Source organism: Mustelus asterias, chromosome 7, assembly GCF_964213995.1.
Source record: "Mustelus asterias chromosome 7, sMusAst1.hap1.1, whole genome shotgun sequence".
NCBI classification, from domain to species: domain Eukaryota; kingdom Metazoa; phylum Chordata; class Chondrichthyes; order Carcharhiniformes; family Triakidae; genus Mustelus; species Mustelus asterias.
This window is the reverse complement of record NC_135807.1, coordinates 83,382,336-83,398,466: the sequence shown is the minus strand read 5'-3', so window position 1 is coordinate 83,398,466 and position 16,131 is coordinate 83,382,336. Positions and strand designations below refer to the sequence as shown.

The following is a 16,131-nucleotide window of genomic DNA, read 5'->3' as shown; positions in this document are numbered from 1 at the left end:
TTCAAAGCCTCACTCTTAGTTCTCTACCTGGAGGACGCATGTTTCTGACCTTAAGTAATAATTTCATTCCTTAAACAACATGAAACAAAAGAAACATCTGAGCTTGAAAGGAGAAGAGTTTGGAAGGGAGATATGTAATACCAGCCATAAGGTGGAGAGACTCAGAGATTTCCCTATTCATCCAATCTTCAGATACCAACAGTGGTTTACTAAAGCACTGAAAAAGGCAATAGCAATCTTCTCCTTTATTCCCACAGATATTGAACAGAAAAATACACATAAATTAACCTGTCCCACGACTGTGTGCACTGCAGCAGGAGATAAGAGGTGGACCAAGACCTTCCAGTTAGTGGCATGGGTTTCAAATTGTCCCCCTAATCCTCAGCTTTTTTCATTGGAGCCTTAAGACCTTTGTGCGCCTGCTCCAGCTTGGGTCCAGAAAACAAGCAATGAGGAAGCCGAGTGGTGAAATCTAATTCCAGCAAAGACATACCTTTCTTTTTCATCATGAACAAAAGACACCTCTTAAAATCTGTTGTCATTTCATTAACTTGAAGTGTTTTTAACTGGTCTGCCTTTGTTAGAGTCCCTCCCTTAACCCCATCCTCCTGACAATACTTACTGCTCCCTACCATTACAGATCACTCCCTGACACTACCCAACATGGTCCTTGCTAATGCTCAGCCTTCTGTACCACTCCAACATTGCTCAACCCGATGCAGCTCAAAGCCTTCCTGACAATGCTCCACCCTCCCCCCACAACACAGGTCACCTTTTTGATACAGCTCAAAGCCCTCCCGACAATACTCACCACCGACACAGCTTAAGCCAAGCCCAGCAATGCCCACCTCAACACAGCTCATTCTCCGACACATACCAACCCCTTACTGACAATGCTCACACTCCGCATACCCCAACACAGCTCACTCTTCTGACACAGCTCAACACCCTCCCAAAACTGCTCACCCCTGACACAGCTCACTTCCTGACACAGCTCACCCTGTTAAACAGTTCAACATCCTCCTGACAATGCTCAGATCCCGCACCCCTAACATTGCCCAATCCCGACCCAGCTTGGATCCACAACACAGCTCACCCTGCACCCAACACAACTCAACCCCTTTCCGACAAACACTGGCCCAGATTTTCTGATAGTAATGATGGTGAAATTGTCCATGTTCACAATGAAACTGACAACAGCATTGGGAATCCATACATGTGCAGAAAAACCCGCAAATCCAGTATTTACTGGAAGGTGTTCTATGCTCCAGAATTTGAACTGTTGCAAGTCCCCAAATTAAAATCCCTACACAAACAGTGATTTGAAGAAGAGTATGGGCGGGATTTTACGGTCTTGCTCGAACGAGAACGGAAAATCCCACCCGAGGTCAACGGACACTTCCATTGTCTGCCCCTTGCCCACTCTGATTCCGTGCTGGGCGGGGCGGTAGAATTCTGGCATATTAGTTTTATTGCAAAAACCCTTGAAAAGGTTACAACTTGTTGAATGAGATGAACTGGGTTGTTAATGGTGTACAAACTTCATAATCACTGCTGAACACTCTCACTATGATTATGATTGAAAACATATTTAAAAAACTGTGGAATATTAAGTTATCTTTATGTTAGCCTTTATTTTAATCCAAGCTTGGTCATTTATTTCGCTATCAGAAAACTTAAATCCAAAGTTTGGTATTGATTCTAACAGCCTGGTTTGCTGCCTATGAGATTAGATTGCTGTCAGGAGAAGAGAAGGCCATGCCACCAAGATTGCCAGATCTTTGTGGACAGAAATCTTCAATGTCAGCAGTGAAAGCCATTGCTGCAAAATCCAGTCTTCAATTTTCCAAAATCAAGCAGAAGGGTATCCTGATCATGTTAAACCTGTCCAGAAGAAACACTAACTTGCTCTGAAAATGAGTTGGGTGAAATTAGGCACTTTGGGGCCTTTCACATTGATTACAAATCCCCGATATTTGAGCAATATTTAAAAGTGCTCCATAGCCAATTTTGTCACTAGTGGCCCCACTGCTATGTTGTCCATACATTGATAAAACTGCAGATTTCTTTTTCTTTATTTATTCGGTCATGGGATTTGGCTGTCGCTGGTCAAGCCAGCATCTATTCCCCGTTCCTAATTGTCCTTGCAAAGGTGGCAGTTGGCTGCGGTTGAACCACTGCAGTCCACATTGTGGAAATAAACCCACTGCTGTTAGGAATGGAGTTCCAGGACATTGATCCAACTATAGTGCAGGACAGCAGTGAGGTAAGGGGCAAGGAGAGTGAGGGCTGGATTGCAAAGGCCATGGATGGGAGAGGACATCAGATAAGGGTTGGGATGGGGTGGGTGTGTGTGTGTGTGTGCGCGGAAGAAGGAAGACCTTGCGGAGGAAGGAAGACCTTGCGAGGGGGCCATGAGCAAGAAAGAGTGAGGGTAGCTGCCCACACACTCTGCCTGAGGCCTGAGCAGACGAATCTGCTGGGCTTTCTCCTCATCTCTGATCTCCTCCTGCTGGCCTAGAAATTCCAGCCCAGCAGGAAGCAGTCCTTAAGTGGCCATTAATTGAACACTTGTGAGGCTCAACAAGGTCAAGGGTATGGTGGAAGGCTGCTCTAGGCCTTTCCTATGACCTATAAAATAGCTGCCTAGTTGGAAGTGGGTGGATAGGTGACGGGAAGGATTTTAGTGGGCTCTTGCCTGCAAACCCACTAGAGGAGGATCATAAAATTCTGTACCATATGTGAGAGTAACAGTGCAAGAAAACTCTGCTTTCTTTTGCTCAATGTCACTTCTTCTATGAGTCCAGGCATCAACAGTCTTCATACGTTTGTGTTCATAAGGATCCTGTGTCAGCCCATCCTTGCACTTTCTTGAGAAAATAACGTCCTCAAGTTTACAAGTACAGCTACCTCAGGTACACACGATGGGCTTCTCTTCCATCTATACCAAGGATATTGTGATTATTTGACCCTCATCAGTGAAGAATAATGAACAACAAATCAGACTCAATTGGAACACTAGTGAAAGGAAATCAGTTCTATTTGTCTATACTTATTTACTTGTTTGCCTTATTTTGGCTTTTTGTGCCTGGAGATTTACAACTGTCTGTTTTTTGCATGTTACCACATTATGGATTAATCCTATAACATAATACAAAAGCCTTTAACATCTGAAAGTTTAAATAAATTAAGCTCTCTATGTGTGGTTCTTATGCCTACCATCTAAGATTTGACTGTGGCTGAACACTATGCTGTGAAGCAATCTTGTTATTATACTCATCAAATGGGATGTGTGCAAGCTGACAACTATGTTGAGGTCTTGATTGAGGCCTTCTATAATATGTGCTCTACACCTTCTCTCCAATTTTACTCCTTTGACAAGATGGACAATTAAACCAAAAGATAAACAAATTGCTGCTATCTGTCATGTAGAATTACTTAATCAGTTTGGCTAATTGTAACAGATGTTTGCAGAGGGTGTGGTGTGTAGGCTAGGGCATGCCTTCTCTTTGGCCATTTAAATCAATAGTTCAGAGGGTGCATCCTTAAGAAAATCACCTTGCCAAAACCTTCCACTCTCCATCTAATCTTTGAATGAAGACATTGTTACAGATGTTCAATATTATGATTCATATGTTTTCAGGGTATAAATTTTAGTTTTGGAATTGAAATTTTAAAATGCAATACAAATGAAAATACCTGGATTGAAAGGTAGTAAACAAATGTAAAGTAATTGCAAATCAAAGGGTGGCCTCTGTTTATTTAATAAGGCCAGAGTTAGAAGTGGGAAAACACTAAACACTGGGCTAGCTCCAGGAGTTTCTTGATGGAAACAGAGCCTTCAGCTTTTTCAATAAGGGGTTTAAATTATTCATATGGTTTCCCAGAACAAAGGGAAGATTTGGGAATTGGGGATAATTAGTTTAAATTTCCATCTGGGACATACTAGGTGTGCCACGTTGCCATTGGACTGATTGCAGAGAGGTTTATTTTGCTTTGGGGTTTTTATCTGGTGATTTCTCATAGAAACAGGCAGTTGAACTCACCTTGGGAGCAGCTTTGAGACGGAGAGGGAATCTGCCATCAGCTAAGACCAGGAGCAAAGGCCCATCAAAAACCTGGGGTATTTCTGATTTGAGGTCAAGTAATATGGACTCAAAAGCTTGAGATGATGACACAACTGATTAATTTTCTGTCGTGTTATGAGAATATCTGCACTTGAGTGCTGCTTTGGGCTGCATTGGAGTGCATAAGTTGGAGTTTGGTGACTGAGGGAGTTTGGTGAAGAGGGAACAAGAGGATTCTTCACTTTCCTCAGAAAGATGATCCTGGTAAGTAGAACATGGTGAGTATTTCTACGGTTCTTAATATTATCTAAGCTAGAGGAAGTAAAGAGAAAGGGAATAATTGAAGGATATGTTATGGTAGGGCAGCGCGGCCATATGGAACGTTCCTCCTGTGCGATATGGGAAGGCAGGGAAACATCCAGTGTTCAGGGTGATAACCTGTGGAGGACGTGTCTCCAGCTGCAACTACTCGAAATCCGTGATTCGGAGTTGGAGTTATGCCTGGAGTCACTATGGAGCATCTGAAAGGATGTGATCTTCATGTCTAGCACATACAATGAGGTGGTCACATAAAAGTGCACATGTAGAAAATAACTAGGCAGGTAATGCAGGAGTCCTCTGGATCCATCTCCCTCTCCAACAGACTTTCAGTTTTGGGTACGGTTGGGAGAGATGGTTTCTCAGGGGAATTCAGTAAGAATCAGGTCTGTGGCTCCACAAGTGGCTCAGAGCAAATTGGTGTGGAGGGTGGAAAGAAGAGTGGGACAGCAATAGTGATAAAGGATTCTATCATAATGCAACAGACACACATTTCTACAGCTGCAGGTGTGACGGCAGAATGGTATGTTGCCTCCCTGATGCCAGGGTCAAGGAGGCATGGCTGCAGGGTGACTGAGATGGGGAAATGAATATTCAAGGATATTCGATATTTAGGAAGGACATGCAAAAAAAGAAAGAAAGGTGGCATTGCTTGGTTAGTTGAAGATGAAATCACTGCAACAGTGAAAGAGAATATTGGCTCAGAAAATCTAGATGTAGATTCAGTCTGATGGAGCTTTAAAATCAACAGGGGGTGGAAAACATTAGTGGGAGTTGTCCATAAGCCTCCAAACAGTAGTGGCAAGGAAGAGGATGGCATTAAACAGGAAATTAGAGGTGCACGCAACAAGGTTGCTACAGTAATCATGGATGACTTGAATCTACATAAAGACTGGGCAAACCAAATTAGCAATAATATTGAGTTGGATAAATTTCTGGAGTGTGTACGAGATAGAGTTTTAGGCCAATATGTCGAGGAACCAACTAGCAAACATGAAGAATGAAGACATCCCTTACAGTCTGAAACAAGAAAATTTATAATGGAGAACAAGGAAATCGCAGGAATTAAGTAACTACTTCTTGTCTTCATGGAGGAAGACACAAATGACCTCCCAGAAATGCTAGGGAACCAAGTGGCTCCTAACAAGAAGGAATTGAAGGAAATCATTATTTTTTTTAAAAGTGCTGGAGAAATTAATCGGACTAAAACGCGATAAATCCCAGGTCCTGATAATCTAGATGCCAGGATACTAAAATTACTGGCTGTATAAATAGTGGATTGTTTGGTTGACATTTTCCAAAATTCTGTAGATTCTGAAACAATCCCAGTAGATTGGAGGATGGCAAATGTAACCTCATTATTTAACAAGGAGGAAGAAAACAGAGAATTACGGAACAGTTAGCCAAACATCTGTAGTATGGAAAATGCAAATGTCTATGATAAGGATGTGATAACATGGCACTTAGAAAACATCAACAGGATTAGACAAAGTCAACATGGTTTAATGAAAGCGAAATCATGTTTGACAAATCTACTGGAGTTTTTTGAAGACATAACTAGCAGAATAGATAAGGGAGAACCAGTGAATGTGGTGTGGATTTTCAGAAAGCTTTTGATAAAACCCTGCATAAAAGGTTAGTGCGCAAAATTAAAGCACATGTGATTGACAGTAATATACCGGCATGGACTGGAAACACAGTAGGAATAAATTGGTTTTCTTTCCAGAGTGCCAGTTGCTGACTAGTGAGGTACTGCAGGGATTCGGGCTTGGGTCCAAATTATTCACAACATATATCAATGATTTGGACGAGGGAACCAAAAGTAAATTTTCCAAATTTGCTGATGACATAAAAATTGGTGGGAATGTGAGTGGTGAGGGGGATGTTAAGAAGCTTCAAGGCAATTTAGACAAATTGAGTAATTGGGCAAATACATAGCAGTTGCAGCATAATGTGGATAAGTGTAAAGTTATCCACTTCAGTAGGAAAAACCGAATGTCAGAGTATTCTTTAAAAGGTGATAGATTGGAAAATGTTGATGTTCAAAGGGACCTGTATGTTCTTGTACATCAATTAATGGAAGCAAGCATGCAGATGCAGCAAGCAGTTAAGAGGGCAAATGGCACTTTGGTTAAGCATTGCAAGAGGACTTGAGTAGAGGAGTAAGGATGTCTAACTACAGCTGTGCAGGGGCTTGCTGAGATCATATCTGGAGTATTGTGTGCAGTTTTAGTTTCCTTACCAAAGAAAGGATATGCTTGCCATAGAGGGAGTGCAGCAGACATTCAATAGACTGATTCCTGGGCTGGCAGGACTGTCATATGAGGAGAGATTTGGTTGACTGGGCCTGTATTCACTGTGGTTTAGAAGACTGAAGGGAGATCTCACAAACATTTAAAATTCTGACAGAGCTAGACAGACTGGATGCATGGATGTTGTTTTCTTTGGCTGGAGGTGGGTTAGGACAAGGGATCACAGTCTCAGGATTTGGGTAGGCCATTTTGGACTGTGATGAGAGAAACCACTTTACTTGGAAGGTGGTGAATCTGTGGAATTCTCTACAATGCAGCACATGGCACAGTGGTTAGCACTGCTGTCTCACAACACCAGAGACCTGGGTTCAGTTCCCGGCTTGGGTCACTGTCTGTGTGGAGTCAGCACGTTCTCCCCATGTCTGTGTAGGTTTCCTCCAGGTGATCCAGTTTCCTCCCACAGTCCAAAGAGATGCTGGTTAGGCGCATTGGCCATGCTAAATTCTCCCTCAGTGTACCCGAACAGGCACCGCTGTGTGGCGACTAGGCGATTTTCACAGTAACTTCATTGTAGTGAAGCCTACTTGTGACACTAATAAATAAATTTTAAGAAAGCTATGGAGGCCAAGTCACTGAATATATTTGAGGAATCTAGACTCTAAAGACATTCAGGGGTATGGGGAGAGTGCAGGAATATGGTGTTGAGACGGTGGATCAGTCATGATCTTATTGAATGGCGGAGCAAGATTGAAGGGCCAAATGACCTACTCCTGTTCCTTTTTTCTATGTTCCCAAAAGGTATGATATATTATGTCAAATTGGCCACTTTGCTAGATTAATCTTTGTGGAACACAAAGGTTAAAGGGAACAAAAGTAAAGTTAAAAACCTGGTCAATTTACCTCAGTATGAAATGCACTAAAACAGAATATAGACAATAACATGACTCAAAGCTTGTAATTTCAAGAGGTCAGGTATGGAGTCGCCTTTTATTACAGACATTCCAATGGTTTGTTTTCCATTCCTTTGACATCACTTTTGACGACTCACAGAGTTGACCATGTAAGGAGTAACTAATCTCTGATCACCACAAGTTTTGAAGACAAGTAGAGAGGGGTATAAGAAAGGCATACCTTTCCTTTGTTCGCTAAGGTTACTTCAGTACTTCGACCACTTGCCCTTTTTTCTTGCAGATATTACATTTTTATAGACCTTATAAGCTGCTTTATTTAGTTATCAGTCCTGACAATTTTGTAGCCACGTCTCTATAATGGTTACTACGTCTTATCCTCCAACTTGAACGTGTGCCTGAAATTCATTCTGCTTGTTCTTGATACTCTGTGCTTTTATGTAAAGAATGCTTATTTGGGCCACACACTTTAACTTGTCCTTCTGTCCTTCCTACTCATATATTTTCTATTTCTCACCACTGGTTGAATTACTTTACATATTTTAGTTTTTGTTTTACCTGTGGTACCTAAAGCACAATTTCTGACTGTTACTCTCTTCCCTTTTTTTCTGAACTATGATCTATTCTACCTTTTCCACCTAAACCCTATCCCCTGACTTACAAGTTGAAAATCCTCGTGACCACTCCATTTCTTCTTGCTGCTTGGACCCTGGGCTCAGCCTGGTTCAGGCTGAGCCTGTCCCAATAATTTCTTCCTGTTCAAATTCTGGTGCCAGTGTCCCATTTATCATGAAACTATAGTGTACCTCTTCAGCATGACAATTTGTCTTTTTCTCGGCTGTAGTCATCTTTAATTGAAGATCTTTGGCTTGAGACTTCTCTTTCATTAGCTCATCACAGACACCTTGATGTTTATTTTGCAACTGTTTAATCTCTTCTTCCAATGTGGAAATGTGATGTTCTTGATCCTTAATCTGTGAAAGCACCAAGGCACTCTACTTATTGCAATGAGAATATATTAGGAATTAACACTTTTGGTAGCCTTTTATGCTCACATGGAATTGATTTTTTTTATTACTTGTGGAAGATTTACAGGTAAAATGACCGTTACAATTTAAATAAACTGCTGGTTCCATCAGTCCAAATGAATTTGAGCAATCTAGTTCCTAGTAGGCATGGGTCCATAGCACCAAACTCTACCACTGACATTTTAATATTTTCTACACCTGTGTGCCAAGGTCTAAGATTGCTTTAGTGCTCTAACTTATGAAGGGAAATGTAAAAATGTCACACGGGTACAATAGATACTGTCATTCTATAGCCAAGGCTAACACATATAGTTAAAGATGAGCAGTGGGAACTTTAATCTGAATCTAATCACAGTATACCCGACCTGAAAAAAATCAATTCTAATGCTGGATGCTAGATAGGAAAAAGTGTCATTCTAAAATACATGGTCTGAGCATGGGAAGTCAGCAATTCTGAGACTGTGACCTGGCTTGGGTGGGCAGATGGATATGTGCCATCTTTTGCAATTGGGCTTTTCATATTATAGCAAGGTGACAATTAGGTTAAATCAATCTCCATAGACTTTGGTGTGTAGCAAGAATATAAAAAGGGTGCTCTGACCCCAGAGTTTGTAATGTATCACATTGACTGATGTAACTAGGGCATGACTAGGGTTTATTCACATGGAGATTGTGTTTATACCCTGAGCATTACGGTAACACTGTTGCGATTTTAAAATACTGCTCAGGCGTTACTTATACTGAATAAAAATATAACCATTGCCATGAATAAGGATATCACTTTGAATCTTTTATAAAACTTGAGATTGAAGGGGTTAAGGGATTAATTTACTCTGACACCCCTGAATTCCAATACTTGTCAAGGGTCACTTGTGAGCAATGTCACCACAGAACCACTTATAATGATAGGAAGTTTATTTACCATCTGCATTTCGCTTTTCTGTTTCATTTCGAGATTATCCACTTCTGTCTCCAATTCAGATGAATGGTACTTTAATTTAACCAGCTGTCTTTGTTGTTTCTGATACTGGCTCTGTTCCTGATTAAGCTCATTCCGTAAGTACCTTACTAGATCCTCTTGTTGTTGAAACTACAAAACAAATACCATCTATATTAGAACATTACAGTAATTGTTGAATATTGCGAACATAAGGAAATCCATAAATAACTTAATTTAAATTTCAGAGATCGATTTTGAGGTGAGCTCCTAAATTTTCTTCAATGGGACAAACCTGTTAATCCAGGCTTACAAGTAACCTTGCTAATATGAAATCATAAAACTGCTATTGAAAGCTTGGATGCAATAGGAGAGAATATTGAAGCAATATGGTAGAAAGGCTGCCTTTTATCGAGAATATTGTCATGTTGAAAATTCTCAAAGCACTTCACATCAAATGTATTATTTTAGAAGTCCAGTATTGTATTAAGTGAGCAAACACTGGAGGTTAAGAAGTGATTTGGGACAGGGCCTGGAAAGCATTGGAGCCATCTGAAAGTTCAGAAATACAAGAGGAGGACCACAAATAATTGTGGTATGCAGAATGACAGAAAGTATGTTACATAGGAATCTGCATAGAATACATATAAATTGTACTCCAGAAAATTGATTAACGACTGGAAGTGGTAGGGCTGCAGAGCATAGATCTGATCCATTGGTTGTGGGATCACTTGGCTCTGTCTATTGCAAGTAGTTTCTGCTGCTTGGCCCACAGATTGTAGCTTCACCAAGTTGACAACTCATTTTCAGGTATGTCTGGTGCTGCTCTGGGATCCTTTCCTGCACTTTGCAACACTGGTTTCAACCTGGAAATGTGGAAAGTTGCTCAGGTGTGTCCTGTACACAAAAAGCAAGACAAACCCAACTCAACCAAAAGTCTACTCTCCATTAACAGTGACGAGAAGGAAGGAATCATCAACAGTGTTATCAAGTGGCACTTGCTCAGTAATAGACAACTCACTTAGTTTGGGTTCCACCAAGGTCACTCAGTCATTACAGCCTTTGTTCAATCATGGATAAAGGAGCTAAGTCCAGGGGAGATCTGAGACTGCCCTTGACATCAAGGCAGCATTTGACTGAGTGTGGCATCAAGGAGTCTCAACAGAACCGGAGTCAATGGAAATTAGAAGGAAAACTCTAGCACAAAGGGAAATGGCTGAGCTTGTTGGAGGTCACTCATCTCATTTCCAGGACATCACTGCACGAGTTCCTCAGGTTTAATATTCAGGCCCAGGCTCATAAATAGCAAGAAACATTCATGTCATACGCGTGCCAGGCAATGACCATCTCCAACAAGAGAAAATCTAACCATTGCCCCATGATAATTCAATGACATTACCAAAGCCGAATCCCCCCACTATCAATATCCTGGGTGTTACCATTAATCTGAAATGGAACTGGACTAGCTATATAGATACTGTGGCTAGAAGAGCAGATCAGAATCTAAGAATCCTGTAACTCTCTTCCCGACTCCCCAAAGCCTGTCCACCATCTACAAGGCACGTTACGAGTGTGATGGAATACTTTCCATTTGCCTGGATGGGTGCAGCTCCAACAATACTCAAGAAGCTCCACACCATCCAGGACAAAGCGACTCGTTTCATTGGCATCCCATTCACAAACTTCAATTTCTGCACCACCAACACAGAGTGGCAGTTGCGTGTACCATCTACAAGGGTGGTACAATAGTTGGCACTGCTATCTCACAGCACCAGGGACCCAGGTTCAATTTCAGCCTCTGGTGACTGTGTGAAGTTTGCACATTCTCCTCGTGTCTGCGTGGGTTTCCTCTGGGTGCTCCGATTTCCTCCCACAGTCCAAAAATGTGCGGTTAGATTAATTGGCCATGCTAAATTGCCCCTTAGTGTCAGGGGATTAATGAGGTGAATACATGGTGTTCTGGGGAAAGGGCCTGGGTGGGATTGTTGTCGGTGCAGGCTCGATGGGCCGAATGGCCTCTTTTTGCACTATAGGGATTCTATGAAGAGGCACTGCAGGAACTCACCAAGGTTTCTTAGAGAGCAGCTTCCAAAGCCATGACTGTTACCATGTAGAAGGACAAGGGCAGCAAACACACGTGGGAATACATTACCTGGAAGTTCCCCTCTAAGCCACTCACTATTCTGACTTGAAAATATATTGCTGTTTCTTCACTGTCACTGGGTTAAAATCCTGGAATACCCTCCATATCAGCACTATGGGTGTACCTACACCACATGGACTGCAGTGGTTCGACAAGGCAGTACACCACCGCCCTCTCAATGACAATTAAAGATGGGCAACAGCGTTGCCCACATTCCATGGATGAATTTTTAAAAATTGTTAACTGAACTAGGGTTGATGCCCTGGCGTGATGGTAATGGGGGATATGAGGGTCATGAGGTTTCAGATTGTGGGTGTATACAACTCTGCTGCTGCTGATGGCCCAAAGCATCTCATTAATACCCAGTTTTGAGTAGCTAGATCTGTTCAAAATCTATTCCAATTAGCACGGTGGTAGTGTTACACAACACAACGGAGGTTAACCTCAATGTGTTCAACATTAGCTGAGGGGAGTAGGGAGTGTGGGTTGGTGGTAACCAGCAGGAGGTATCCTTAAATAAAAGGAGGATCTTGAAATGTGATCTTAAGTCTTGAGCGATGCTCAGACGTTTGACATAAAAATATGTGGAGATGCTGGAGTTGTACTGGGGTGGGCACAGTAAGAGGTCTCACAACATCAAGTTAAAGTCCAATGGGTTTATTTGGAACCACGAGCTTTCGGAGTGCTGCTCCTTCATCTGAGACTTGTTACTGTGACATAAAAACAGTGGAATAAGGGAGGCCTCTTAACTTCATTGAGATCCTGTTGTTAAAGATACACTTCTATCTTGGAGCAACTGACAATTTTACTAACTTAATTAGAGAAGCTTCTTGTAGCCTCCCGTCAGCTAATTAAAACGATATTGTATTTCTTTTCCATAACATTATTCACAGCTAACACTGTTAATAGATATCTCGATGGTACACATATTCCTTTGCAGATTGTGGAGGATGAAGATCAAACAGGCATGCCAGATAGATGTATCCACACATTAAAGGGACCCCATTTTAAATTAGTCTTATGTTGGCACTCCTGTGTATATGGGCTACACTCTCATACCTGTACGTTTCTGCAGATATGCAAGGGTTTCCAAACTTGGCACACACCTGTAGTAATTTGCAAAACAATTCCAGCACAAGGAATGGCAATATTGTTAAAAAGTGGAATAGATGGGGAAGGGCAAAGGGTTGAGAGAGCTAGGCAGCCTACAACAACTGGGACAAGGTCCTAGGGAACCGAGACAGGCCTTTTAACCAGCCCACTTCAGCATTAGGCCAACCCAATCTCTTCCGGGGGTGGCAGGCCTAACTCTATCCCGCACTCACCCATCACCATCCCCAACATTCCTGAGTGAAAATTGGGTATCACAGAGCAAAAGTCTCACTGTAGTGCAATAGGCCAATTGGTCTATCGAGTTCATGCCCATGTCTATAGAGGAATCCACATAGTCCCTTTTTTCTCTTCTCTATTCCCATAGCTCAGCAAGTTTATTACACTCAAGTGCCCATCCAATTTCATTTTGAAATCATTTCTTGCCTCCACTTCGACAACCATTGTAGCTAGCATCCCAGGTCATTACCATTCATTGCATAAAAAATCCTCCTCACATTTTCCTCCTTGCATCTCTTGCCCATACCCTCATCAAATTTTCCCCCCGTTATGGACGTCTCAACCAAAGGAATAGGACCTCCCTCTGCACTCTCTATCTACACCCATTTGATTGTTAGAAAGAGGGAGTGAAAAGAGAATTGAATTCCTAAAATGTGTAGAGGACTTCTTCCTCAAATAGTATATTAGTAGGCTTGCATAGGTGGTATTGTTTAATCTGGAGGTTGAGCTAAATATGGGTAAACAACTTGGGAATAATGATCTAAAGTTTATTTATTAGTCACAAGTAAGGCTTACATTAACACAGCAATAATGATCTTAATGTAAGGTTTAAGATCCAAACAGAAAGAGAAAAAGAGTCAGTCCAAAAACGATAAGATCAAATTGGATTAAGCCAGGCCTTAGAAATAGCTAGTTGAGGGGATATGGAAGGAAGAAGTGGCACTATCCAAATAGTGGAATTTTTTTTTATTTTTAAAAGGAATTACAAATGATACAGAATAAATGCATTCCATTAAGAATTCAGGAGACTACTAGTAGGGTGTCATGGATGAATAAAGAGGTTAGAGGCCAATTAGAATTGGAGAAAAGGGCCTATGAAGACGAGAAGAATAATAATGAAAAACTAAAGAATGTGAGATTACAAGAAAATAGGCTAAGGGCAGGATATGGAAAGCTAACATATGAGGCAAAAAATTCAAAAGACATCAAAAGGAATAGAAAAGTGAATTACAAGTATATCATTAAAACGAGAATTGTTAAAAGTGAAGTGGGACCACTGAGAGGAAGGGATTGTCAATTTGCGAATGACCAAAGAAATGGTTGAAGTATTTAATGTGTACTTTGCATCAGTCTTTCCTGAAGAGAAGGATGTTTCAAGAAGAGGTGAATCTCAAAAGTGACTGACAGCAATTGAAATGTCATAATGATGAATAAATGGATAAGTTAGCTAATTTAAAGGAAGAGAAAGGGCCAGGATATAGATTCTAGGATGTTACTGTATTAGAGCAGAAACCCAAAAGAATCTTATGAGGCCTGACTAGACCCCAACAGTTCTTTTCTATTTTGGCATTAGGGTGAGGATAAGGTGTTTCACTCCACGTGTGATTCCATTGACAACCTAGGAAGCTTTTATCAAAGGAAATCTTATTTTAACAACACAGTTTAACTATAATGAATGAATTAGCTTAACATCTAATATTTGAACAATATTTAATCATGACCAGATACTCTTTTAGTTCTAATTCAAGCATTTTTCCTCTTACAGACTTAAAATCGCTCTTGCAAATCAGCAAGCAAACTCCCAGGCTGACATGCTTGTACTTGTTAAGAGTGCTAGAGTATTTGAACACCTCTGGAGAGAAAGAGTCACACAGAGACACCTGTCTTCTGACAGTCCCAAACAAGAGAGACTTACAGATACCTCTTGTTCATTTCAGAACCAGGCAACAGCTGACTGTTCTAAAATCAAAGAGAACTGTGTTTTCCCTGCAAGCTTAGCTCCACCCATTTGCATGACTCTGCCTCTGTCAATCAATCTAATTGAAACCCCAGGGGAAAAACAAAAATAAACAAAAATGCATCAACTCACATTAAAACAAATACATCCCTAGATGAAATCAATTATTAGCTCGCATTCTCACTTTGAGAGTTGCGTGGAGCAGACAAACCTGGCATTGTGTAAAACAGAGCTGAATTTTAAACATGTCCCTTACAAGACACATGATAAAAATACATTTCTTGAAAGCACATATCATCACACTTGAAGAAGATGAGTGAGGAAGTTGCTAAGGCTTCAGATATATTTCAAGCTCTATTGAAAGTGAATGGGTGGAATTTAATTCAGAACCTGGAAATCAGCAGGATTCTGTGTGGATTGGGACAAACCAGCTGCCATGAGATCATGGTTTGCTGACCAATTAGGGAAGAGAATTGCAGGGCCCGTCAATTTCACAGGGGGGGTGGGATTCAGGGCAGGAATTTCAGCATTAGGAGAGACATAAATAAAGGAACTGGCATCATGGAGTTTTACAGTTCAAATCTATGCTCCCTTTACTAAGTGGAACAGTTCCTTCCGACCTACCCGATCTATGTTCCTCCTTCATTTTTAAATGGTAACCAGACCTGCATTCAAACCTCCGATGTTCTAACAGTAATTAACAATTGTCTGTGATTGACCATCGAGAGACAAGTGGTTGTATGGCTCGAGGGGCACAACTCCAGATCAAGCATGGTACAAGGTAAGGAGTAGCCTTAAAATAATGATCGTAGCTGGTACAGAGATTGAGCTTGTACCATTGCCACATTCTAACAATCTAGCCCACTGAGATAACCACCCTCACTGTTTCAACAGTGCTTGATCGAAAGCAAGAGACTCAGTGAGAGTAGCCTCTCATAGCAGCAGCCTACAAATCTGAACTGAAGTGAATGCTCAGTGATGGACTGAACACTCCAGATCCATTCTGCACTGAGAGAGGGAAAAAAACACATTTCAAAAGAAGCTTCAAAATGGCAAAGTGACGAGATAGCGTAGACTGAACAGAGAATAGCTCCACAGTTCACCAATGCCTCCCTGCACGGCCTCCTCCAAGCAGTCTGGAGACTTTTAGAATGTTTTGTTCCCAGCTGATGGAAGGAAGAGACCCTCCCGTCTCACTAAGAAGGCTTGGAGGAGGGTCGTAGCAGAAGTAAGCAGCTGTGGAGTATATCAACAAGGTTGAGTTTAGTGCAGGAAGAGGATAAATGCCCTCTCCAAACTGCAAAGGTCAGTCTGATGGCAAAATTTTCTTGGTTGTTGGCAAAGGCCGACGGTGGATGGGAAAAATGGTGCTGATGATGCTGATGGCAATGGTGGCTTTCTCCGCAATATA

The 16,131-nt window shown here is 41.4% G+C and overlaps 2 protein-coding genes across 2 annotated transcripts in view; both read right to left on the bottom strand.

The window, feature by feature from the left end:
* Window positions 1-8,383, bottom strand: part of LOC144496130 (uncharacterized) — a 92,727-nt gene extending 84,344 nt beyond the window's left edge. The window contains exon 1 of the mRNA XM_078217114.1: window positions 8,352-8,383. The gene's annotated coding sequence lies outside the window, so the exon portion shown is untranslated. The remainder of the gene's footprint in view (window positions 1-8,351) is intronic.
* The window catches only part of LOC144496129 (uncharacterized), a 287,585-nt gene continuing 279,660 nt past the window's right edge, over window positions 8,207-16,131 (bottom strand). The window contains exons 24-25 of the mRNA XM_078217113.1: window positions 9,496-9,663; window positions 8,207-8,519 (exon numbers count right to left, since the gene is read on the bottom strand). Coding sequence (XP_078073239.1) covers window positions 8,271-8,519; window positions 9,496-9,663 — 417 coding nt within the window. The 3' untranslated portion in view covers window positions 8,207-8,270. The remainder of the gene's footprint in view (window positions 8,520-9,495; window positions 9,664-16,131) is intronic.